This window comes from Quercus lobata, chromosome 3 (assembly GCF_001633185.2).
Source record: "Quercus lobata isolate SW786 chromosome 3, ValleyOak3.0 Primary Assembly, whole genome shotgun sequence".
Classification (NCBI taxonomy): Eukaryota; Viridiplantae; Streptophyta; class Magnoliopsida; order Fagales; family Fagaceae; genus Quercus; species Quercus lobata.
This window is the reverse complement of record NC_044906.1, coordinates 60106757-60133853: the sequence shown is the minus strand read 5'-3', so window position 1 is coordinate 60133853 and position 27097 is coordinate 60106757. Positions and strand designations below refer to the sequence as shown.

At 34.2% G+C, this 27097-nt stretch overlaps 2 protein-coding genes across 2 annotated transcripts; one reads left to right on the top strand and one right to left on the bottom strand.

Moving 5' to 3' along the window:
• Positions 1-15231: 15231 nt before the first annotated feature.
• LOC115982651 (proline-rich receptor-like protein kinase PERK13) lies at positions 15232-20941 on the top strand. Its single transcript, XM_031105303.1, is given in 9 exon segments — positions 15232-16735; positions 16816-17271; positions 17357-17406; positions 17408-17447; positions 17767-17837; positions 17939-18015; positions 18475-18622; positions 19740-19901; positions 20184-20941. Coding segments are annotated over 9 exon segments (2235 nt in total). The 5' UTR covers positions 15232-15816; the 3' UTR covers positions 20496-20941.
• Positions 20942-21028: 87 nt separating this feature from the next.
• Positions 21029-24290, bottom strand: LOC115982650 (transcription factor bHLH90). The gene is made up of 8 exons (XM_031105302.1): positions 24101-24290; positions 23797-23982; positions 23627-23705; positions 23066-23134; positions 22453-22977; positions 22100-22330; positions 21822-21998; positions 21029-21411 (listed from the first exon to the last, which is right to left on the bottom strand). Exons 1-8 carry the CDS (start codon positions 24208-24210, stop codon positions 21337-21339), a joined length of 1452 nt encoding a protein of 483 aa, XP_030961162.1. The 5' UTR covers positions 24211-24290; the 3' UTR covers positions 21029-21336.
• Between the last annotated feature and the right edge of the window lie 2807 nt (positions 24291-27097).

Sequence of the window (27097 nt, the reverse complement as noted above, 5' to 3'; positions counted from 1 at the left end):
TGCCGTCGGTGCCAAGTAGAATCGGTTTTTGTTCACGTTTTCTTTGACGTCGTGGGAGATTTGGACTCTTTGATCGAAGTTACTGGAATGCCCCTGAAAGCACTATGTCGGTTACTGTTCACTTTGCGGGTGTTTTGGATATTTTTGTAAAAGTCGACTTTTTTTTTTTTTTTGGGGAGAGGCAAGTAAAAATTTAATGATGTGTAAATAAGTAAATTTGATTTTGGGATTCTTTGTTACGCTTACTTTCATCGTAAGTTTTAAGTTTAATGTATAATCATGCATATCTTTTTCTTTTCTTTTTTAGCAAGAAATTATCATTTAATTTTTTTTAATATAGAATAATTCTCATATTAATTATAAGAAATTAAATTCTATAAAGATGTGGTGTAAAACCCAAGTTTCATATTTTTAATCCTAATATGCCACATCATTATATTATATATTAAAGAATTGTAAGTTATAATATTCAGAAAGAATGTAAACTTTATTTTTTGTAAATTAGAGTCATGAATAGAAAATTTATAAATATATAATATTATCTAATAACATGAGAAATGAGAAATCAATAATGCTCTTGGAAAATCTAAAGGGTAATTTGACCAAATAATTTTTTATTTTTATTTTTAAATTTCAGCATGCACATTCATTATTGAAAACTTAAAATTGATCTTGTTTAGATATTAAGGTCCATTACTAGTCAAAGCCTAAATCCATTACCTTAATCCATGTTCATTGTACTAGACCTAAGTAATTCTAATTTTACTTGTAATGACCTTACTTGTAGCGCAAGTAAAATAGTCCTTTTTTTTTTTTATATTTATGTTGTATACTTCCAAAAAAATATAACTCTACTCTAAGAGTCAAGTAAAATAGTCCTAATCCTACTTGTAGTAACCTTACTACTTGCAATTCAAGTATTTTAATCTTAATTAGTTTAGGGTAAGCCTAAGTTTTAATTTAATACTATAATACATATAAACTTGAATGAATCATTGTAACAAATAAATTTATTATCATAAATATATAATCATTAAGGACTTTCGTTATATACGTAGCATATAAATTTTAGCAAGCACATATAAACGGTTAGAATGAACCAAGTTAATGTAAGTTTTGCTCGATATTTCTCTCTCTCCTCTCAATGACACAATCAATAAAGCAATTCTAGTTTTTCTTCAATCATTACCCTTTATTAGATTCAAGTTACAGAAGTGTTTTAATCTCATACGACCATTAACAATTCCCTAATTAGTAAATGGGTTGGAAAATTTAGAAATTATCACAAAAACTAGCAAAATAAATAAATAATAATGATTGTGTTCATTACACACAAGCTGTTACACAGTTTTATACACACCCTATTTTTAAATTGAAATCATGACTTAAAGTTACAATTTTAAACTTGAAAATTGTGACTTCAAGTTATAATTTCAATTCAAAAATAGGATGTCTAAAATTGTGTGTAATCACTCCTGTGTAACAAATATTACCTAAAGGAAAATAGTAGAAAATAGGGAGTGGGTTGGAAGATTTAGAAATTATCACAAAAACAAGCAAAATAAATAAAGGAAAATGTTATTACGCACAAGCTTTTATACATAGTTTTACACAAATTTCATTTTAAAATTGAAACCGTAATTTGAAATCACAATTTTGAACTTGAAAATCATGACTTGAAGTTACAATTTATGTTAAAAAATGGAGTGTGTGCAAAACTATCTATAATAGTTTATGTGCAACAAGAACCGTGGAAATTAGGGATTGGATAATGAGGAGGTGCTTATGTTTGGTTTGCTTGTTTTCATCACCCAATTCTTATTTTTCACAACTCAATTCCTAAATTTGTGGGCCCCACCCTATTTCAGTTTGTTTGGGTTAATTTCCAAACTCAAACTTAATACTCAAAAAATTGAGTTTAAGTTGTCGAAACTGAGAACAAACTTTTATTATTTTGACAAACGGACTAACAACTATGTTAAATTTGCTTTTATAAGAGAGGGAAAAAAAAAAAAAATCTAAGTTATGAAGTGCCAAACACAAATTATTATGGGTTAGGAGAAAACTGGGTAACAGATTTGAGTTAAGAGTTACAAATTATGCGTTATAAATTATGAATAATGAGTGATGTGTTATGAGTTATGAATAATGTGATAACCAAAAACATTAATTTAACTTTTTTTTTTTTTTTTTTTTAGAAAGAGCTATCAAAAAGTTGAAACGGACATCTTTTTTATTCTTTATTTTTTTGGAGAATAAACGGCTGAGAAACCGACATCTATTGGTATTGCTAGTTGTGCTTGTGCATCACGATTTTTTTAATACCTTTTATATAAAAATCTTTACCCTCTCCTAGGGGCGGCCCAACAAATTTAGAGGCCTAAGGCAATATATTTAAATGGGGCATTTTTATTATTACTTAAATAATATTTAATTAATATTTAATATCATAATTTTTTATAACAAAATCTATTCCTTTTATTTTGTAATATGCTTTTTTTTTTTTTTTTTTGAAAATGCTAAAGATATAACAAATTTTACTAAAAAAAACTTTCAAATGATGTAGAAATAGATGCAATTAGTGACACTTCAAGAAGATAATAAACAAGTATTTAAATGAATGATGTTAGGGATATTATAAATTTTACAACATGATGCTTACAAAGATGTATCATTAATCACAAAAATAATTCAAAAATGCATTTAATAGGTTATTGACGACCACATATCATATTAATTGTCACATCAATTTGTAAATTTTTCAAGTAAAATTAATAATATTTCTAGCATTTCCTATATGAATTATTTTTTGCGATTAATGACACATATATTTGTAAGGGAAAATGCTAGAGATACAAATTCTTTTACAAAAAATTTTACAAATTGATTATGTGAAGAATGATTATAGATAAATAAAAAAGTGATGTTATCGGTGAGTCTAGATGAGAACTAGTAAGAAGTTGGCTACAACAATAGTTTGTAAAAATGTTGTAAAATAGTTTGCAAAACTATAGCATTACTCTATTTGTAAGACCCATGTATTTAAAGTTGTATTATCTCTAGTATTACTCAATACTTTGGGACTTCTTGAAAGTAGAGGAAAATTATAAAACTAATTTTTTTTTATATATCTCCATTTTTAAAAAATAAAATATAGCAATTTTTGCCCCAAAATTTGGGGCCTTCGTCTAATAGGGGGCCCTAGGCAGTGGCCTAAGTGGCCTAGGCCTAAGGCCGGCCCTGCCCTCTCCCATGGGTGGATCTGTGCCTGTGGCTCTGCGCTCAGCACACGGAAATCAAAGGCACTTCAAATATGCAGCCATTATTATTATTATTATTTTTTGCTTATACCATGGGCATCAACCAAAGAAGAGGATTACGATTTTGATTCTTAAACTTTATCAAAGATTAATTTCGTTTATAAAATAATGGATCGTATCAATTAGCCTTAGAACTTTACAAATGGAGAAACAGTTTGTACGATTTTGTTAGTTACTTTTGATTAAATATTTGATGATAAGTAAAATACCTATTGTTATAGGTTAAAAAGTAAATTTTATATATGTTGTCACTATGATTAAGGTGTTCTAGAATTAAGGTGATCACTTCACTATGAAGGGATTATGATTCTCAATAGTTCTTAATGTAACTCCATCATGGAATTTCTATAATTCTATCTTATATTTTGAAATGAGTAGATTATATTTTATCTTGATGTTAACATTTATACAGAATGTTAACTATTGTTGTAGTAGTAGTAGTAGTTGTTGTTGTTGTTTTTTTTTTTTTTTTTTTTTTTTTTTTTTTTTTTTTTTTGTAAAATTTATTGATGATATAGTAAAATTTAATCCAACCATTTGAAAATGGATAAATAAAATTTTAAGAATTATACGGTAGTTACTCTAAAAACTCTAAGTAATCTTTAACCTATATAATTGGCTTTTTAGTATACATTGATGGAATTTGTCCATGTGTCTAGATTACATCCACACAAAAGCCACCTACTTTTTTTTTGAGAAAGAAAATCCACCTACTTGATTAATGAGTAATGTTACAACCATAAATTATTTTGCAACATTTTAACAAATTATTAATATGACCAACCTTTTATTAGTTTTCATTTAGACCCACTATTAATATTATTTTTTCATTTACCAATAGTTATTCACCACATTAGCAGTTTGTAAAAAATTTTGTAAAATAATTTGTATCTCTATTATCCCTTGATTAATTGGGTTTTCAAATTAAGTCCTACTAACTTTTTGCCTTAAAAAGACATGTTAATAGATATCTTCTTTTCTTATTCGGTAGTTATTCCTTCCTTTCTTTTTTCACAAGAAAACTTCTCATATTTATAGGATTAAGGCTTTTGTTTTGAATGTATAAATTGTATTCTTTTTTTTTTTTTTTTTTTTTTTTTTTTTTTTTTTTTTTTTTTCACTACCAAACTTCTATAATTTAAAAAAAAAAAAAAAAAAAAGAAGGAGAGGAAACTTGACCTTGGTGATGAAAACGACGTCGGACTCGGACTTGTAGATACAGCAACGACGATCCTCACAGATGAAGCGGAGGTGAGCGACGCAGGTGGAGCAGACCTCTTTGTGGCCACAAGCTCCATACGCAACCCATTCAAGAGCATCGGCACACATAGCACAACTATCGTCCATGTCTTCCCCCTCTTTCTTGCAAAACCCTAATCGGACGTTGAAGACGAAGATGGAGATCTAAATTTCTAGGGTTCAAAGAAAGGGACGACACCTACACCAACGCCACCTTCGTCATGCATTTTAGAAGCAACGTCACCTGGGATCGGATCCAAGTCCTCTCCGTTTGGGACTGCCCCACCACCTCCGATTTAGGCCACCACCTCCGATTTGCTAAACTTTTTTTTTTTTTTTTAAATTATTATTATTATTGCTGTTGTTGTTGTTGTTTTTATTTTGATGATTCTCATGAGCTTTTTATCTCTGAGACGATTGATTAGTTGAATTATTTGTTATTCTGTTAATGCTTTTGATGTTAGTAATATTAGTTTTCGATTTTGATTTCCTGTTTGGTTGCCGAGAAAGCTGAGGTAAAATAGAATTTATAATTATTTTTATTTTTATAATATTGTTGTGTTCTCTGAAAATTTAGGGTGTGTTTGTTTTGGGTGAAAATAGTTTCAGGAAATCATTTTCTGTAAAATAGGCTGTTTAGTTGGTTTTGAAAATTGAATTTTCCGGAAATCATTTTCAGTTGACCGTAAAAAAGCAGCGTTGACCATGGAAATTCATTTCCGTTCCTATTTTCACTTCAAATGATTTTCAGAACTGGAGACGCGCAAAGAGAACTCACAGACGCGCAAAGGGAGAACGGGAGAGAGAAAGAATGATCTCGCTGTTGAGGGCCATTTGTGGAAGCCTAGGCAGACAGAAAAGCCCAATAATGAGGGCTACAAAGAATTGATAGGATAAATAGAAAAAACCCATTAGGCCCAAGCGGCAGGAATAATGGATCACAGGCCCAACAAATAAATAAATGGGTCTTAAAGAGGCAAACGGTCTCAAAGAAGCCAGGAAAGAAAGAAATAGCATCCCATGGGCAGTGTATGAGGTAGAAAAGTGAGAAAGGGCCACCGTAGGCCCAAGGCAATGCAAACTAAGAGAGTAAGGGGTTTATGGCAGGCCCATGAACTCCAAAGATAAGAATAAGGTTATTGGGCTGGGGAAGCCCAATGAAGTTAGTAAAAAGCCCATGGGAGTGTGGAATTAGCAAACGGGCCGAGGAAGCCCAAAGAAAGCAATCGGGCCATGGATACCCAAAGGAAAGCCCAAAGGGACATAGGAGCCCATGAGTAAAAGCAAAACAGTGCCCATAACAGGCCATTAAGAAAAGGGATGAACGGCTGGCCCAAAAAGAGGTCCAGCAGGATTAAATTATTATGGCAGGAATAACAGTTCAACGTAGCAGGCAATAAAGAAAGTCAAAAGTAGGCCAACGAAATGTAAGGCCCATCATCATACAAAGCCCAGCTCCTGAATGGAGCAGGAAACCAAAGAAAAGCCCACATGAAGGGTCAGGAAACGTAGACGGAGAGTCTCCAGATCACGGCAGACGCATGAGCAGCAGGTAGACTCTTGGACATATCTGAAAGGGAAGCACGCGCAAGGCCCAGGCACCATCAGCCTGTACCCAGCCAATATAGGACATGGTGGGGCCATGGGCCAGAGGTAAGAGGTAAAGGGGGTATGGTTTGGTGGTGGGGAGAGGAGAAAAGGTCTATTTGCGGCTCCTGTCCAAAGCCCTTTTGGGAGGTACGTCCTGCTGGGATGACAGACCACCCAAAAGAGGTAAATTTGAGGGGGAACCATTGGGTGCATGCCTTGAGAGTGGAGGGAGAGAGCATTTATACCGTGGCAGGAAAGAAGTGCTGTGGTAGAGGGGGAAATGAAACCTGCCTCTGTTTGGCAAGAGTGAGTGGCACACACCTCTGGTGGTCGGCAAATACGCCCAGACCAGATAGAGGCGGTTAAGGGGCAAAATGGTAAAACCTTGGTCACGGCAGGCACTATAAAAAGGTTCTTGTCGTGCCCTGTAAAGGAGATCGAAAAACAGAGTATTTTTAGGGAGTGAAAAGAAAAACAGAGCAAAAGGAAAAGAAAAAAGAGAAGAAAGAAAACAGAGAAGAATAGAAAGGAAACTAAGGAAAAAGGAGAGTTAGTTCAATGGGCATGCACCAATAGATCAGTTTCCCTCTCTCCCCCTTCAAATCTTACTTTCTTCCAAAACGTAAACAAGGACTCTCTCTTTTTGGGCAATAACCATTCAGGTCCGACTCCCTCAAAGCCATTAACCCCCACGACAGGATCTTTTTCCTGGGGGATTATTTGCATTGAGACGAGGCGTTCTCTCCTCTTTGGTTTTACTGCGGCAGACTAAGCTTAAAACTTGATTTATGCCCATTTGATTAGCTAGTATTATTTTCTTCATTTTTCTCTGTGATTGATATCATTATGATTGTAACCATGCTTTATTAATAGGGAATACATAACCATTTATTTAAATAGTCAGAATACTCTGTTTTGGCTGTTATTATATCTACCTGCCGTAACTCGTCTGCAGCAGTTCTGCTTGCCGTAAGTTCACTCCTGGCAGACAAGGCATAAGTTTGTGCACAAACCGGCTCAAGTTGAGTTACAATTGGACCGGCCCCAACTCCCTTACTCAGAAATATTCGAGTCCATCACCACAGGAGGCAGCCCAGCCCATTACCGCAGGAGGCAGCCCAATACACCATACACAAAAAAAGGCCCCTACACTCGTGAACGCACCGCGCCGAGGGAGAAAGATCACGTCGTCGATCGCGATCTCGCCTTCGCGCCGATCGCGAGATTGCAATCGGCGCGGTGCTTCGCGAGATCGCGATCGACGCTTCGCGAGATTAGCGTTGATCGCAATCTCGCGAAGCACCGCGCCGATCTCGCCTTCTCCTCCGTCGTGCGACCTCGCCCTTTGTTGAACCCAGTCGCCTCTCTCTCTTCCTTCTTCTCTCAATTTGACCGGATTTGATGATTTTTTTTTCTGGGTTTTGTTCGTGTTTTTCTGGGTTTTGTCTCTTCTTTCTTCTTTTCCAAACACCAGAAAATATTTTTTGAAATTTTTTTTGAAATGCAACCAAACACATGAAAACATTTTCCTTTCAGGAAAATAGCATTTCCGGAAAATGGAATATTTTCCAGAAATGCTTTACACGAACCAAACACAGCCTTAGTGGAAAAGGTAATCTATGAAAGTGTTGGAGATTTTACTTTAATGGTATTTTAGTAATTTTGATAATTGGGTAATTAGGAGAGTTGAAGTTTATCTATAATAATTGAGTTGAGTTGGATTTGAGTTAGAAGTAATTATTTTTTTTTTTTTTTTTTTTTTTTTTTTTTTTTTTTTTTTTTACAATATAGAATTTCTATTTTAGCCTAATCTAAGTGTATATGTGTATGAAACTCTTTTTTAGAGACTTAAACCCGGTCCTTGCCCCTCACACCCTACAAACACTTATACTTGTGGAGTGATCATTGTACCAAGGGTGTGCGGTGGTGAAGTAATTAGTTAAATGAATTTTAATGGGTAAATGAATTTTATATACCCAATTCAATTATGCCCACTTCAAACCCACACATTTGACCATCCTAACTATATGATATTTTTTAAAGGTATAGGTCACGAAAGTCTCCATTTTAACCAAAAATGAAATTCAGGAAATATCTCGGCCATTACAGTGGAATTCAAGAAATAGAAATACCTCTAAAGCCATAGGCCATTGGCCTTTTATATATATATATGTTGTAATACCCGAAAAAAAAAGAAAAAGAAAAAGAAAGGGTATTTAAGTAAATCTTTTGTGGGGTCAATTTTATAATTAATATTACTGAGGGAGATTTTAGAAACTAGGTTGAAACCCTCGTTATATATAAGCTAATTAAGTTAGAATAACATTAGATATTTTTTGAAGGAGAACTTCTAAGTTTGTTCAAGTAGTGAAAGATTGACGACACACTTGAGGTAAAAGTCTAAGAAATCTCAATTTTTGTCAGATTTAGGTTTTTTATGGATTTAGAATATATTTTTTTATGTGAGTATTTCGGCTAATAGTGATACTTTCTTTAGGCATGGCCGTATGGGTCTGTTCTGCATAATTTTTCTTAAAGGAATAGTACCGGATTGATGTAAAAAAAAAAAAAAAACGCTTGACGACAAGGAACACCAACTTCTTTATGATCTGGCCATTCAATTAGGAATAAGCCAGCTAGAAATAGAGCTTGATGCCAAGGTGATTGTGGAGAATCGGAGATGCTCCAAAATACAAACTGTCCTAATAGAAGTTTTACTACTTTACTGCATAATTGCAGGTGTCTCATGGCCAGGTTTAGGCAGGTTCGGGTGGGGCATGTGTTTAGAGAGGCAAATAAATGCGCCTACCTTTTGGCTAAGAGGGGTTGTTCCTTGTTGGAGAATTTTGTTGTGTTTGATACCTCTCCCTCTGATGACTTAAATATATTACTTGAAGCTGATAGGAATGAGTTGTATTTTTTTTTTTTTTTTTTAAGGGGGAATGAGTTGTATTATTATAGGCATGTTGCCAATACTTTGACCATTTTGTAGTTGCTCTTGTTGTTTATACAAGTACTTGTTTAACCAAAAGAAAAAAAAAAAAATTTCTTTGTGATTTATTATTATTATTTGTTTATTGATTTGGTAGAGGAAGAAGAGTGTTTCCATAATAAGCTTGAGTCAGAGCTTGATTTGTGTGATTTGTCCTCATGCCAAAAGAAAGTTAGAGGCGCAAGTGGCAAATATATATAAATATATAATCCATAGAATAATCCCCTTGACAAAGCAATGCGCCAACGCCAGCTTCCTTCTAATATTATTTTTATTATTAGTTCATTGGTTTGGTAATTGAGGCGTTTGGGGAAGCCAGCAAGTGATCATGGAACATGGTCTAAGCTATGCTTTTGATCCTATATGACAATCTGTAGCCTAGGTTTTGTTAGAGGCAGTAGAGGATATGTACAAGAATTTTTTACTTTGGGATAGTAAAAAGAAATTATCGGATATTTTTAGTAGTCGCTTTGTTGGCTTGATACCGTTATAAGTCATTTTTAAATTATTTGAGTATTGAGTAAATGATACTTGCTGTAGACACCCCATTTTACAACTTGCATTTAACCAACCAGTAGATCTTCAGATTTGTGATACAAAACAAATCTTGATGCTCTAACGATCATAATAGTATGTCATAGGTTTTGATCGGATCACCTGATCAAAAGTTATCATACAAACAATTTTCAATGATCATGACTTGCCTACATGATAGGCCTGATCACATCCTATTTTTAACACTTAATTTTGATTGGTTCTCACAAGAACTAATTTAAAATTAATTAAGTGTGATTTTTGATTGGATTTCATTTTATTTCATTTTTTTAAGAAATAATAAAATTTTTTTTTCTTTATGGCATCTTATCTGCTCTTTTAATTTTTTTTTTGGAGACATGATCCATGAAAAATTAAAAAAAAACAGAAAAATGCTCAAAAAACGTCATTATCTTCAGCAGCTACTTGAATCGCATTTTTGGTCAGAAAAACGTTGAAATTTGGATTTCTCTATTTCTATAAAAGTTGTAGAGAATTAAATTCCCTTTCAAAAAACATCAATCCTGAATCAATTGGAAATTTGAACAGCAAGTTATGACCAAAAAACGAAACAGGTGCAGAAGATAACACAAATTCAGCATTATCTTCAATTTTCTCTCAAAATTTCAAATGGGTTCAACATCAAATCTGTTCCAGCCTATCAAATAGACTTATACTTTCCCTTTGCTTCAGAAGAAATATTTTTGAAAAATAAATTGGATAAAGAAACAGATACATCCTGTGAAAAAATTCAAAAAATGCTCAAAAGACGTTTCTATTTTCAGCAGCAATTTGAAACACATTTTTGGCATGGATAACGTTGAAATTTGGCTTTCTCTATTTCTGAAAAAATTATAGATAATTGAATTTCCTTTCAAAAAACACCCATCTTGAATCAATTGGAATTTTGAGCGGAAAATTAGAGCCAAAATACGAAGCAGGTGCAGCATCATTTCAAAATTTGAATGGAGATCAACACCAAATCCGTCCCCAGCTCATTTAAACAGATTATCTCCTCCCTTAGCTTCAGAAGAAAGCTAATAACTTAGCTTTAAAGCTAAGCCATCCCTTCCCCTATAAATAGAGAAGACCTCTTCCATTTTCTGGACCCTGAATTCCCTCCAGAGAGCTAGTGAGAAAGCAGAAAAGAAAAGCTATTAAACAACCAATGTTCTTACTTTGGTTGTAGTTTAGTACTTCCTTGCTTTCTCCCTAGTCCTTTAAGTGATCACTTCCCCTTTTAATTTATGCTGGTAAGTAGTTAATTTTTTTTTTTTTTAAATTCTTTATACATGCTAGAATAAATGCTTACAAATCATTATTCACTTCTTTTATGCTATGCCTGGATGAACATGCCTATATGTCTTATTGGTTTTCTCTTACATGCTTAGATGAACACTTCTAGGCTAATACACAATTTTCTTTTGAATGCTTAGATGAGCACTTCTAGGCTAAAACACAACTTTCTCTTTAATACTTAGATGAACATGTCTAGGTTGTTGTTTTACTTTTTTTTTTTAAATGCTTGAACAAAACATGTCAAAGTATTTTGATTTTGTCAAGATAAACATGTCTAGGGTTTTTCCTTTACTTCTCTTCATAATTGCTTGGATGGTCAAATATGCTTAAAGGTTTTATTTTTTATTTGTTTCTCTTTGCAATTATGTTGATGACAAATAACATGACAATCTTGTTTTTCCTTCACATGCTTAGATGAACATGTCTAGGCTAGGAATTCTTTACTTATATTGATCTTTTGGATGAACATGCCATTACCTTTATTATTATTATTATTTTTTACATTAAAATTATTATCTAACAAGTTTTATTTTTATTTTATTTTTTGTTTCTCTTTATGTCAAATTCCCCTAACACATATTTATTTACAATTCCTACAAATCACATGTTTATATTACATATTCTTTGTATTTGTTTGACATGACATGACATTGGCCACCTTAACCTAGAAGACTGGTTTTACCGGGCAAGATAGGTGCTTAATCTCTTCCCATCTCGTAAATTAGCCTCCGAACCAAGATCAAGGGTTCTAGACAATGCTCTTGTATATACAATTTTACATTTTTTAGAATGTAACTAGGAAATAAAGTAATGTAATTTACTTTTCTTAGATTGTACCTAGGACAAAAAGCATTGTAAATTTTTGTTACAAAATTCGATGTAAATTTTCATATACATTAATACAACATAAGTATTTTTCATTAAAGGTTTTCTTGTTTTTCCTTTTAAATTAAATAAGTGGCGACTCCATGTAAAACCCTCGATCTAGGGGGGAGCACATTTTTACACTTGCAAAATTGTTTTAGGTGATATCTAAGGATTTTAGAAGAAGTGTTAGGGATAAGTTTCTTTTGGTATGGCTTTGGGAGGTAAGTAACCTTATCCTAATTGGGTTTTATTTTGTTTATATTAATGTATTTTTAACTACTGAAAAATTGTTTATAATTGTTAGAATTTTTATTTCTATTGTATTACTGATTTCAAGTAAAAGATTATTATAAATATATTTTAAGATTGAGTATATGATTTTTATATACATGCTTGAATAAGATATATTTTTGTTAGAAACTATGATTTCATATATATGATTATGGACAATCTAACTATGAAATGATTCTGATACCTAGCCAATGAGAGTTATTCATTGGTACTTTGATACTCAAACCAATGGAGGTTATTCATTGGTATTCTGATACCCAAACCAATAACAATGAGAGTTATTCATTGGTACTTTGATACCCAACCAATGAAGATTATTCATTGGTACTCTGATGTCTAGTCACAGAGATATAGCGTGACTATAGTCATAAGATTATTAAGAATATGAATTACGTTTGAATATTTGAACTATTTTAAGTCCCTAAAACTACATATTTGATTTTGGAAATGTTTGAGTATTTGAACTATTTTGAGTTATTAAAACTGCTTATGTATTTTTGGAACCTATTGTAAGTTATAACTTTTGATATATGAAAAATTGACTACTTTCTAAACCATCTATGATATATTTGTAAGATTAAAGTATGTGATCTATTTGCAACTTATTATTTTAAGACTACGAAACTTCTTTAGTTATTTTTGAAAACACATAGTATATCATAACTTTTGAAGACTCATATTACATCTTCTATACTATTATTTAAGGGGCTTCTCCTATTTGGCTTCCTCATTTTTTAGTTCAAAAATGCCCTTACACCCTTATGTTTAAGTAGAGACAAAATTAAAGGTCAATTCGGTAAAAATGCAACTATAACTCCCATTAAAACATTGTCTAAAAAATAGGACTACTCTCCTTTTATTTTTCAAATTGATTTATTCACTTATAAATTAGATTTTTAAAATAAAAATTATATATATAATAAAAAAACACAATTTTTGTTTTACAAAATATGACCACTAAAAAAAAAAAACCTCATCGCATGCGCGAAGCAGGTGTGAGGAGGCTAGTATTACCTTATAGATCTATTGCTTGATAGAACTTATTAAAAATTTGGTTATTTATTGAGTTGTCAGCTCACCCCTTTTTCCCCTCCAGTTTCAGATTGTGAAGAATAGCAAGTTTTGAGAGTTTTGGTATTGTGTTGTGAGTAGGAAAAGAAGTTTAGTGATTTTGGGATTGGATGGTCTTCTAATAGTTTTATATTTATTGGCCAATTGACATTATGCACATGAGGTTTGGATTTTGTTCATATTAAATTATTGGAGATCTATTCATAAATAAATTGTTTAGGTATTTTGGATTTATTTGATTTAATTTTTGAGGATAAATTTTAGTTATTAAGAAGGTCTTGCACACTTATAGGGTGCTTACCATATAAGCGTGCGGCAGTTGTCACATGCCTATCTTTATAGTTGGGTTCGGGGCGTGACATATGTAGTTTTGAGTAACAGAACTGGTTGATAATTTGATATAACTATTGTCTTTCTTGAATGTTTTTGCTTTGTAAAATGGGTATTAGGTGCAGTTGTTGCTTTGTAGGAGGCAAACTACAAAATGTTTATAAAAAGAATTTGGAGTCAAAATTGATCAGAATGAGTGCATCACTTGGTTATTAGAAGATTCCTTTATAAACTCTTCCATATTCAAACGAGATAAAGGTTTTTGATCTTCCAGAAGGACCAGAAAACAATAAAATCGGAGTCTAGGGGTTTGGACTTTAGTTTAGACCCAAGAATAAGGCTAGAAACAACAACCCCCCCCCCCCCCCCACACACACACACACAACCAAAAAAAAAAAAAAAAATCACAATTTTCCTAACTTAATTGAACTGACAAATGGTAATTGGTATTATTTTTACATGAGTTTATCAATTTTACTATGCACAAAACACAACATGAAACCTTAATAATTATGAAAAAAAGTTGTGAAATTTTATGTATCACTGAATCTATCTAGTAAGAAATATTGAAACCCAAAAATGAGAGGTCTTTTTCAAAAAAAAGAAAGTTTAGAGGCACAACAAAATCTTACAACATTATAAAAAATTATACCTCTGAAGTTTAGAAGTATTTGAATTTTACACTATGAAGTTTGAAAATTTGGATTTTACTCCATGAAGTATTGGGGTGTTTGAATTTTACACATTAATGTTTCAGAATTTGGATTTTACCTTTTAAATTTTATGGGTGTTTAGATTTTTCTCCCTAAAGTTTCATAATTTGGACCATAAAAGCCAAACACCTTGAAATTTCAAGGTATAAAATCAAAATTTTGAAATATCAAGGTGAAAAATCCAAACACTAAAAAATTTCAGAGGTAAATTCCAAAATTTGAAATTTCATAGTGTAAAATTTAAATACCCTCAAACTTTAGGGGTATAATTTACAATTTATCATATATATCTATACTACTATACTATTTAAGGAGCTTATCTTGTTTAAACTGAACTTTTATGTGGTTTAGAAATACCCCCTAAACGTAATGTTTAACAGAGAAAAGACTTGAGAACAACCTGGTAAAAATATATTTCTAACTCCACTTAAAATGCATATAAAATAGGATACTCTCATACTAATATATGTTTTCAAAACAAACTTCGCCAAAATTATCCATAAAAAAAAAAAAAAATAAATAAAAAAAAAAGCCAATTTTTTTTATATTAAAAAAGGAAATTATGACACTAGAACAAAAAAAAAAAAAACCTCATTGTATGCGCAAAGAGCATGTGATGAGACTAGTAAACTCTTGAGAGAGAGACTAGAGAAATTATAAGGTCCTTATAGTGGACAAGTGATATGGTCCACCATTCCATTAAAAGCCTTTTACCTGTTTAAAATTGCTGAGTCAGAAATTTTTTTTAAACAGAAACTAATTACTGACTCAGAAACTCTTGAGAGAGAGAGAGAGAGATGTGGCAAGATTATAGTGGATATTATTTATTGCTGGTTCCTTTCCGGGTAAAGACCCAAACCCGGGCAGAACAAAACCCGTTATTCTTAATTTGCGCGGTAACCCGAAATTGAAGGAGAATTTGCACCATTAGAAAACAAAGGCAGCGAGACAGTTGGGACGTAACAATTTGTAACAAACCGAAAAGGATACTGCGCTCCAATGTCCAATCCAACCAAAAATGAGACAAAATCTTTACCTTAATAAGAAGTAAGAACCAGAATTTCTTGCAATTTTTGTTGTTGTTGGATTGTCTTTTATTAGTTTCTTTGACTTCGTTTCATTGAAGCCGTTCCCTTCTCTCACCATTATTCCCTCAACCCCTCTGAAAATGGCTCATCATCACCATGCGAATCCACGCATTCTGATCTAGCTTCAACTTTATTTTCACTTTTCACACATAACCCAGGTTTCATTTTTTCTCCTATCGTTTTTGTTTGGTTCAAGTTTGTGTCTTTAGAATTCAGTTTTGTTTTCTTGGTGTGCAGATTAAGCATATTGTAGTTTGTTGTGATTGAGATTGTGTGGTTTCTGCTGTAAATCTCAGAGCAGTAGTTTTTATTTTATATTTTTTATTAACATTTGAAAGAAAGAAAGAAATGTAGAATCCATGTTTGTAGAATTGAAGAAAGAAGAAGGAGAAGATTCGATAGAAAGCATTTGAGAAGAAAGCTTTGGCAGGAAGAAAAAAAAAAACAATCACAAAATAACGAAATTTGTTAAGCTAAGGAGAATGGCAGACTCAGCGGAAACGCTGGGTTCTTTGGTCTCTAGTTCCCCTTCACCAGAGGGATCAGGGAAAGATAGTCCTCCTCCCCCACCTGATAATTCCTCTCCTCCACCGGTGGATTCTTCATCTTCTCCACCTTCACCTAGTTCAAGTCCTCCTCCTCCTTCTCCTCCTCCTCCTACTACTTCTTCTCCACCGCCTTCAAATTCAAAATCCCCACCTCCTACCTCGTCTCCAGGCTCAGGTTCTAATCCCCCTTCACCCCCACCACCATCGAATACAGTAGCTCCGAAGGCTTCACCTCCACCACCATCAAATTCAAAACCTCCACCACCATCACCACCACAAAAATCTCCTCCTCCTCCTCCTCCATCTACTCCTACTCCTACACCTCCTCCTTCTAATAATAATGGATCTTCTCAAAACTCGCCACCTCCGTCACAATCCCCACCTTCTTCTTCTTCTCCTCCTCCTTCTTCTCCTCCTCCTCCTCCTACTGATAATAATTCTACTTCTCAGCCAACTTCACCACCTCCATCTAATACCCTTGTTCCTCCTCCAACTGCCAGTTCCTCGCCTAACCCGCCTGGTTCACCACCCAAGACGTCGAACACTTCTCAGCCACCCCCTCCAGCCAAATCATCACCATCACCTCGGTCATCCCCTTCTGGTTCTGGCCTGTCCCCTCCTCCCCCCAAAACTGTAGGTTCCTCTACTGAGGTTAGCTCCAGCCCACCACCACCAGCACAGAGTGGGAGTGAAACTGTTACTACTACTGCTACTTATGTTGGGGTGGCGGTAGCAGGAGTGTTCATCATTGCCTTAATTGCAGTCGTTTTCGTAACCACAAGACGGAGGAAAAGGCGAGCTCAGATCTATACCTCCCATTACATGCCCCCCAATAGTGTTGCGGTGAAAACAGGTAAAAAGAAGTTCTTGAGGATTCGAATTGCATACTACATGTCTCTATGATCTATTAATTTTGGCGTTTCTGATATACAGATGGATTTTACTACAACCAGTCACAGACTACGGGGAATAATGGAGGAGATCTCTATTATCATTCATTTGGAAGTAGTCAAGGGAGTCAAAGGGGGAATGCATACCAAGGACAAGGAGGGGCACCAGACTCGAATTCCCTAGGTGCTACTAAGTCATTTTTTACCTATGAAGAGTTGATGGAGATAACCAATGGGTTTTCTCGCCAAAATGTTATTGGTGAGGGTGGGTTTGGGTATGTTTACAAGGGTCAGCTACCTGATGGAAGAGTGGTGGCTGTTAAGCAGCTCAAGGCAGGTAGTGGACAAGGGGAGCGGGAATTCAGGGCTGAAGTTGAGATTATTAGTCGTGTTCATCATCGACATTTGGTCTCGTTGGTGGGTTATTGCATCTCTGAGCAACAAAGAATGCTCATATATGAATTTGTTCCAAATAAAACACTTGAGCATCATATGCATGGTAAGGGCAAATTCTTGTTTTCTCACCTTATCAATCATTGTCATAAACTCATAATTCTCAGTATGATATTGGTATCTGCTGTCAGGTCAAGGAATGCCAGTGTTGGATTGGACCAAAAGAATGAAAATTGCTTTAGGGTCTGCAAAGGGTTTGGCATATTTACATGAAGATTGTATGTATCTCTTCTGGCATTATCATGACTATTGTACTCGTGCTTATTGAAAACAAAAACATTCTCTCTTAAATATTTTCTTTTGTTTAGCAATGCTTGACCATGCCTGTGATCATAGTTGTTTTTTTTTTTTTTTTTTTTCAATGAATTGAAATCTAACTTTCTTGCCCACCTCCATAATGTAAAGACAGTTCACCAGTAAAATTTAGGTCATATTAACTTTTTATGAACTCCTGTCGATCTAATATAACCGTCCAATGCTTAATTAACTGTGGGATAACTATGTTATCTGATTATTTCTTCTCACCGTCACTTGTTTCTAGGCCATCCAAAAATTATTCACAGAGACATTAAGTCGGCAAATATTCTTTTGGATGATGTTTTTGAGGCACAGGCATGTGTTTTGATCTCTTTGCTTAATTTTTTTTTTCTCTTCTGATGCTACCAATGATGTTTCTCTAACAGGTTTTAATTTGAGAATTGCTTTGAGCACAGGTAGCAGACTTTGGACTTGCCAAACTAGCAAATGACACTCACACTCATGTATCCACTCGAGTCATGGGGACATTTGGGTAGGTTTGAATGTCTGGAACACCTTGGCACTTTTACAATGTTGAAGCATTTTATGAGTCTGTTCCATTTTTTTTTCTTCCTACAATTCATGAGTACAATTCCAGAGAAAGCTAGTTGAAGTACTAAAAATGGCAAATACCTCGAACAGTCATGATATGTGGTCATGTGAAACAGAGGTGGGGTTTAGGACCTTCAGTTATTGCCCAGTGGCGCTCCATCACATTCTGAGAAATAGAACTTAGCCAGGATGGGTATTTACAACAATCCAATCTATCACTTCCTTTAGAAGGCAAGGAAGTGATTGGTTGAGATATAGAGGACAGACTTGAATCTAAAGAGAGAAAACTCCCATTTTGGATCCATTACATGATAATTTTTGGCTTTATTCAGTTAATAGTAAAGGGATTTTAAAAACTTGGTTTTGTCTTTGCATAATCAATGTTCAATTTGGCTGTCAGGTACTTGGCACCCGAATATGCATCGAGTGGAAAATTAACAGACAGATCAGATGTATTCTCATTTGGAGTTGTGCTTCTAGAGCTAATCACTGGGCGTAAACCTGTTGACCCAAGGCAGCCTTTGGGAGATGAGAGTTTGGTTGAATGGGTATGAATTATCACTGTACTTACTCTTCAAGTTATTTAGAAGAATGATGGACTTTCTAACTTACACTCTTTCCAGTGGTCCTTTTACTTCTAGTTTTCTTTCAAATGTTGGTGACCCTGGGGCCTGAAATATGGAAGAAGTTTAACTTTGGCCAATATTATTACTTCATATTTGAAAAAAGTGAAAATGATAAAGTATGCTTATTCTAGTAGAAGTATTTCCATGTCAGCTACCTCTCTTGCACTTTGGTATTGTCACATGGATATCTCAAGAAAAACAATGGAGTGACTAAATTAAATTCTTCCCTAATGCCTTGTATGTTTTCTTGTAAAACAGTTTTGCTTACCTTGAAGGTGTCTCATTTGTCTCCCATTGCCTTCTGTTTTCAATGAATGCAAATTTCCTAGTCCAATACACCCCTATTGCACCCTTACAATTGCAATTGATAACATGTATATTTGAGAGTTGGTACAAAAACTTCAATTCAGTTCTGTATATCAATAAAAATTATAATAAATTTTTAGCATTGCCAGGGGTTTGGTTTTGACGACAGCCCAGGATTTTTCTCTGTAACCTGCTGAATCTATACATACAATCCACCTCCCCCCTCCCCCCTCCCACTTCCCCCATCGAAAAAAAAAAAAAAAAAAAAAAAAACCACCTTCCGAATCTGTATGAGATGATCAATCCTGATTTCTGAAAACTGACATGCTGTGATCAAAACAAATTTGTGAAGGCTTTTTCTTTAAGAAGGACAATATTAGGCAAACCAAAAGCTACTGCTGCCTAGGCTAAAAATCTTCTTTGATATCATATTTATGCATTATGAGGCTGACGTGGCTCAGAGCTACTTTCTATGGTCAGTTTGGATTTGTTTCAAGTCCATGTTTCATTTGACCATGTCCAACAGATGAAGACTCTTTGACCTTATAAACGATCAAAAGGTCCTAAATACTTAAGTGTAATGATTTCCTATATCATCTCTTGGTATCTAGAGTAGAGGGTTTGAATCATAGAATTTATTTATTTTTGGGTACTTACATTTAATCTGTTAGAATGATGCTGGTAATTCTTTTCTTATGATTCACTTGGTTCCCTTTGAAAAATGTGTTGTCAGGCTCGTCCACATCTAATTCATGCCCTTGAAACTGGTGATTTTGGTGCATTGGTAGATCCACGACTTGAAAAGCAGTATGTGGAGGTTGAAATGTTCAGAATGATCGAGGCAGCTGCTGCGTGCATTAGGCATTCTGCTCCAAAACGCCCACGCATGGCGCAGGTAATACTAATAAACAGCACTTTGTGATTTCTCTTTGTTGTTGCCAGTTCAATCTCATGCTTCTTATTTACATATAACATTAAGAGAGAAATATGCTTAATGGGATTAAATGACATAAGGTTAGTTCTACATCAGCTTTACCCTTTCTTCTATTTTCAATACAGTTTGAGTTCTAATCTTCTATGACTAATATAGGTCTTTTCTTATAAAACTTATTCCCATCTCCAAGCTTCTTGTGGTAGTTCTCTGACTACAATAAACTATTTGGGCTCTCCATTTCAGGTGGTAAGAGCATTGGACAGTGAAGGTGAAATGTCTGATCTGTCTAATGGGGTGAAATATGGCCAGAGCACAATATATGATTCTGGCCAATACAATAAAGAAATTATGAGATTTAGGAGGATGGCACTTGGCAGTGACGGCTCAGATCTTGATGCGTACAGTGGACCATACAGTGGACCATACAATTCTAAAGAAATGCCAAAGCTTAAGGATGAATATTCAAGTTCTGAATCAGAAACTCGAGCCTTTAATGCACGTAGTGGTGAGCAACGATATGGCAGCACAAGAGAAGGCAGTGCCCGCCGGTTTTAACTACGTGTGATTCCAAATGGTTTTCTACTGCACAATATTTGACCCATATAGGGCACTAGAAAAGGCAATATCTGCAAGAGAGGCATTTGTTTGATTTAATCTGACTTAACTAGTGTGTAAAGCTTTTTTTTCTTTTTCTTTTTCCCCCTTTTTCCTTTTCTGGTGAATCCTGGTATATCACTTAGTCCCTTAAAGTATTTGCAGAGTAGGGGAAGCTTAAACTAAGTAATACTCAGAAGGTAAATTTTAATACCAACAATGTCTTGATACTGGGGCGAGACCGTTCATTTTTGTGTGAATACTTATTGTGATAAACGTTTTATCATGGTGAAATGATTTAGCGTTTTCTGTATTGGATGCATATCATTTACTACTATTATCATCGTGTTTTTCTACTCTTTTTGCCAGAAGAAATTACCTGTATCTTAATATATGAACTGTAGAAGTTGCAACATGCTGGTAGTTTCTTTTGCAAAATAATCAAGTTATTCGCTTGAGAAGAAACAAAAGGCAACACAGGAGGGAAAAATTCTCAAATTCAAAAGTAGTATGCCTAAATGTCTCGCAAATGAAACAAGAGGTAAGAAAGTTATGTACAAGACACACTTGATGAGCTCCATCTATCATAAACCGACTTGAAGAAAAACTACAAAATTAGAAAGCTGCAATTTTACCCTTTTCTACTTTCATATTTTCAAGATCTACTTTACTAAATTGGATTTCAAAGTTGATGTATCAATGATCATGCAATATTGAGTGATACTATATGGTTAGAGGAGGTGTCAAAACTTTGTCATACCCTTTGCTTTCTGAAATCAATACCACACATTCTATCTTCCGTCTATTGTGATAGTCTACAGTCTACTAGCTCGAACAAAGCATCCCTCAACTTCTTCGGCTTAATGTCTGTGTTTGCCTGGGCAATATACAATGTTATTCTGTATCAGACAGATGATCCAACGAACAATCATGCAAAAGGAGAAATGGATGTGTTATGCAATTTTAAGCAGGATTCAATATGAATACATTGTTGTTTTACTTAAAATAAATTTATTGACTTGTTTACTCTCTCTCTCTCTCTCTCTCTCAGTTTATTATTATTATTATTATTATTATTTTTTATGGTTTTGGTTATGATGGTATTCCCTAACAAGCTGGCTCTTTCAGTGCTATGTAAATAAATAAGGACTGGCTGATGCTATGCAAAGGCAAAATGAAGTTATTATATTTCCCACTGAGCTCAAAACATCCCAAGGAATTTTAGCAATAAACCATTACTTTCACATCACCTAAAACCGTTTTGGTATGTCTTTACTTGAATCTTACCTCAACTCTGAGAATGTTCAAGACCTGGCCACAGAATGTGGTGACATTGGCATCGGCTACTTGAAGTCCTAAGGAATCTATAGCCTCCATGAACCTCGCAAACCCACCTCGCTTCTGCTCACAGATGATCTTAATCAAGAAGTCTCTTTGGCCTATCTGGCTCACTTCCACTTGCACCTAAGAAAAGGTTTATGCCAAAGGTGTTGAGGCATATTGCAATAATAAACTGGACAAAGACATTGGAAGTGACAGCTAAAGGTTATGCTAGCACTACATACCTCTGTTTGCTTCTTTTCTCCAAGGCTGGATGATTCCGGTTTTTGCTCAGTAGGAGCAAAACATGTGGTGCCACCATTTGTTCTGTTTGGTTTTAAGATCTTCAACTCTGCTTTATTCTTTTCGCAGTCCTCTTCTTCCATTTCCCTGAGCTCATCGTTAAGTTGCTCAACCTCCTTCTGCAACTCTTGTATATATTCAATTGCATCTCCAACAATCGCAGCTCTATCCATCTAGAAATTCATTAAATGAAAGAATAAAAGCTGAATAAATACAGAGAGACACATCCAAGTTGGGTGGAAAAAGGGAGACCAATTCACTATTATAGTATTTCACAAGTATTTATCATCTTAACCTTGGTTATCTTTGGGACTAAAGCACGTAGAGTGAAGAGCCCATCTTTAATCCTGTGCCTTCTTTTCCTCTCTGTGGCGAGATTTTTTGAATGGAATTTTTTTGTTTTTGGTTCCTGGATAACTTTTTCCTTCTCTTTTTCTACCACATTGCCACAATTTAATGCCAATTTTGTCTTCAATGAACTCACATTGTACTCAGGCTTTTTAGAGCCAGAAGATTTTCCAATTGACTGATTCATAGAACCATGTAGTGGTATATAACCACAATTTAAGTCAAATGGACATTCACTGGAACGAGTGGATCCACTTGATAATCCCTCAACACTAGGATAGGAGCTGGACTGGGTCACCGGAGAAAGAGCTTGTATTCCAGGCCAATGTTGTGAGTACTCTTCAGGCAATGGAGCAAGATGATGTTCACTGAGTTTCACATTGGCAGTGTTCCAGACACTCTTGGCATCTTGGTCTAAAGAGATGTTAAACTGAGCTGTAATGAACTCTATGATCTTTTGGTCTTTTGGTAGCTGAAAAGAAGAATTATATATTTATAGACAGGAAGAGAATATCTCAATTATAATGCTGAAATTAAATTAAGCACAAAGCTAATCTTACATGCTTTGCGACAAAGAGCTCAATAAGACCACCAACAACTGGGATCAGAACTCGGGTTCCGAGTTTGTCCTGTCAAAATAAAATTTTATTTTTAGTTAAGTAGCCAGTAACACCTCTATGTTTTCTAATGGTCTGTCTCAATCCATAATGATCCTTTCAGATATGGCCATTTATGATGTAACAAATCTGTGGGATGTCCCATGTTTTCTATGTCTTCGTAGTATAGTCAATTTTTCAAGCATATCATCAACTACTTGATGAGGGACACTTAAGGAAAAATATATGTTAGAGCCTAGAGCCTGGAATATGTGATTAGCCTCAAGCCCATATCAATGGCCTAAAGCTCCTTTTGGTTGCTAAGAAAATATTTGGTAAAAAAAAAAAATTGAAATTCAGTTATTGTGTTTGGGACCTGAGGAAGCAAAAGCCTACTCTTTGAACATTTTATTTCTTGGAAAATCAGACTGTTTAATCCATAGGATGGAGTATGTACTTTCTTTTTGGTTTCATCAGTTTGTTATCTGAAAGCAAATTCACAGAGAGAGATATTGGTGTACCCACGTTTGAAATATCTGAATCCAAGGCATTGGCATCGCAAATCCACCTGGGTTGGGTTGATATGACAACTTCACCATGAACCCTGGTTCCAGTTTTCCATATCATTGTATCTTTATCATGTATTCACAGAATGAAAGGTCAAGATTTTCAGAGAGAGAGAAAGAAGGTTGTACCCAGAATACAGTGGCATAGAAGAAGGAAGTTGAGCAAGAGCTTCACAAGCCTTTGTGCTTATGGGATGCTGGAAGTGACCATCTTTGCAAAGAGGACTCAAATGATGCTCCACACCTCTTTCCTCTTTCACATTAGCAACAAATCTATAACCACCACTACAACAGCAACCCATCCATTCAATAAACCTACAATAATCAGTGACCACAAAGAAAAAAAAAAGAGCAAAGAGTGTCAAAATCTGATGTTGGGTCTAGTTGAAAATGTTTGATACAATGTAAAACAATATGCTAATAGTAATACTACCTAGATGGATCATCTCCTAGTTTCCAAACAACACAATAGTCCCAGGTCTTTGTCTGAACAAAGGGTCTAAGCCACTCCACTGTTCTCTCCAAACCCCTCATTGTCTCCATTTACAACAATTTTGGTTTGTTTGTGAGTTTGCTAAGAGTACTAGTAGAGTCCCAGGTCTTAAAAGCCTTTCTTTCTTTCTTTAATTTGGATGAGTACAAAGGAGCTTTTAACTTTTATTATATGTCTCCCTTTATAAGTCTCCAAACTTGAGGCAAAATGGTACGCGACAATGCCAACACTCTGTGCTTTTCAATTGGGAGGGTATCGTAGTAGTCAGTTGCAAATCCGTGACAGTGGGAATCTGATGCCAGAAGAGAGAGAGAGAGAGAGAGAGTGAGAATGTGTCATGTGTGTGTGTTTTTTGACCGATTACTAGAGTTGGTATAAAAAACAACCATCGAATGGTTCAAAAGCTCCTGTGAAAACAACCCATAACAGCACATAATCACTATTTCATTCTTTATTATTTGGAAAATGAATACAAGCTTACCATTTTTGAAGCATGTATACCATTCTCTTTATGTATATATATATATATATAAATAAGAATCAATACCATCTTCTTCATTTTAAATAATGTTCACTAGATTAAAGGGTTCGCTAGAAAAATCGGGATCACCAATAGCTTTATTGCCGAGCTCTGGGGCCTCAAAGATGGACTTCTTATTTGCAGCAATTGTAACTTTGATTGTGTTGAGAATGAACTGGATGCTAAAGCTATTATAAATGTCTTGGCCAATCCTAATTATGTAAATAACATTGTCTCCTATCTTGGGTGATTGTAGGTAACTGATCTCAAATCTTCCTTAGGTCCGGTTTAGTTATTGCTACTGTGAAGCGAATTGCTGTGTTGATGAGCTTGCTAGGATGGGTTCGAGCCATAATTTAGATTTTGTTATTTTTGACAGTCCACTTGTGGACTTGCTTTCTATTTTTGAGGATGACTTCAATAGGATGTACCAAAACTAGCTTTGCTCTAAGATTTCTGTTCTGGTTTAGTTTTAATCTATTATCCTTTGCACCAAAAAAAAAAAGTACACCCTATAAATTAGATTCTTAATCATGAAATTGACTCTTTCAATTTTCAATTAAATGGAGAGGGTTGTGGTTAATTGTGGTGAAATTTTTTTTGGCTCCTTAGTTAATATATGAGTTTAGTTTGATCTGCATTCATGTTCAATATGTGAGGTCTTTGATCTTAGATTATTGAAGGAAAAACAAAATTATGGTAATTCCCAATTGAATTCATGCAGTGCTATTTGGTGCTTTTACGGCTGTTAAGTTGGGTTTTTGACAAAGAAATGACATTTAAGAATAAGATTACTTGTCAATCATCCCAATTTACCAATCAGCTATAAACCTATGTGATCTACTAATGGTATTCTGATCCTTTACGTGGGCTTTGATTCAGAATCAAATCCTTCATTTACAGTTATCAACAAAAAAAAGAAAAAAAGAAAAAAAAAAGCCTTCATTAACTTAAAAAAAAATAAAAATAAATGACAAAGTTAATATAGACATCGCTACAAGCCTATTAAAGTATTGTAAATGAAACAGTAACACTCTAAAACCAAACATCATTTTTGTAGTTTAAAATTACAAAACGTAATAAGTCTGTTATTAATTATAATAACTGCAAATACTAATACTTTCTTCACAAGTTTCAAATAAGTGGTATGTTTATATTTTACAAAAGAAACAAAAAGTGGCATGTATACTTGTAGGACAAGAATTTCAGAAAATGGCATATTACACGGTTTGGCTCTGTTTCACCAGAACAGGTACAATTCTGTATTGTTCCTAAACGGTACAATAATGAAAGGCCGTATTTAGCTAAACGACAATCATGGAAAATGCAGACATTTTGCACAATGCATGAAGATCTTAAAATCCATAACAATAATAAACAGGAAAAAAAAAAAAAAAAAGAAAAGAAAAGAAAAGAAAAGGAGTTGAGTTGAATGTGACACAAATTTTTTAGCAATTTTTGGTTTTATTGTTTGTTGCTTTGTTTGGTTCAATAATACCGTATATCCTAATGTTTACAAACCCACTAGACCAGAAGCTATAAAATTAGAAGGTTCATTTAGAAAAGAGAGTATTTATGAATTAATTAGTATTATTGGGTCACAAGATATATAGATTTGAGAGGGTCAAAGAAAATTTGAGTAATTCTACAATCACAAACTATTTTATAATATTTATACAAAATTATTGATGTAGCAAATTCTTATTGGTTCTTATGAGTCCATTACTAACATTACTTTTACTTACTAATAATCAATAGCAATATCACCGACTTGTAAAAATATTTGTAAAATAGTCCATAACTTTACTATTTTATAAAAAATTTAAACCATTTCAAAAAAGATGGCTATAGCTTCAACGTGGCACTGCCCTCCATGGGCTTAGTAGAGCTTATCAGTTGGGTTGGGCCGTATATTTATCAGAATTTGGATCCATGACAAGGCCTACATATACATGTGTAATATATTTATATCGCTACTTACTATTTGTACTTTTTGTTTGAAACTTTTTTTTTTTTTTTTTTTGGAGGAAAAGACTAAGAATTTTATTAAGAAAAACAGCTATATCAGCTTGAATTACATGTTGAAACTGTGGTGGGATATCTTCCATTTACACTAAGAATTTGGGACATTTATTGCATGTCTAACCAGATTATTAGCAACTTTATATTACTTCTTGTATTTAGGGTCTTTCGTTGGTTTCCAAAGTTCTTAGTTATAGAGTTAAAGGATTATATGTAGCTAAAACGAGATCTAATTAATTCATGCTTTCCATTCTATGTTAAATCCATCCATACTTTCAACTAATTCATTTGGTTTGGTATCGGTTTGAAAACATTTCCACTCGTCCTGGCTAGGCCAATTAAGAATCTCCCTTCAATCTACCTAGCTTGACTGATGCACATTCCTAAATACATAT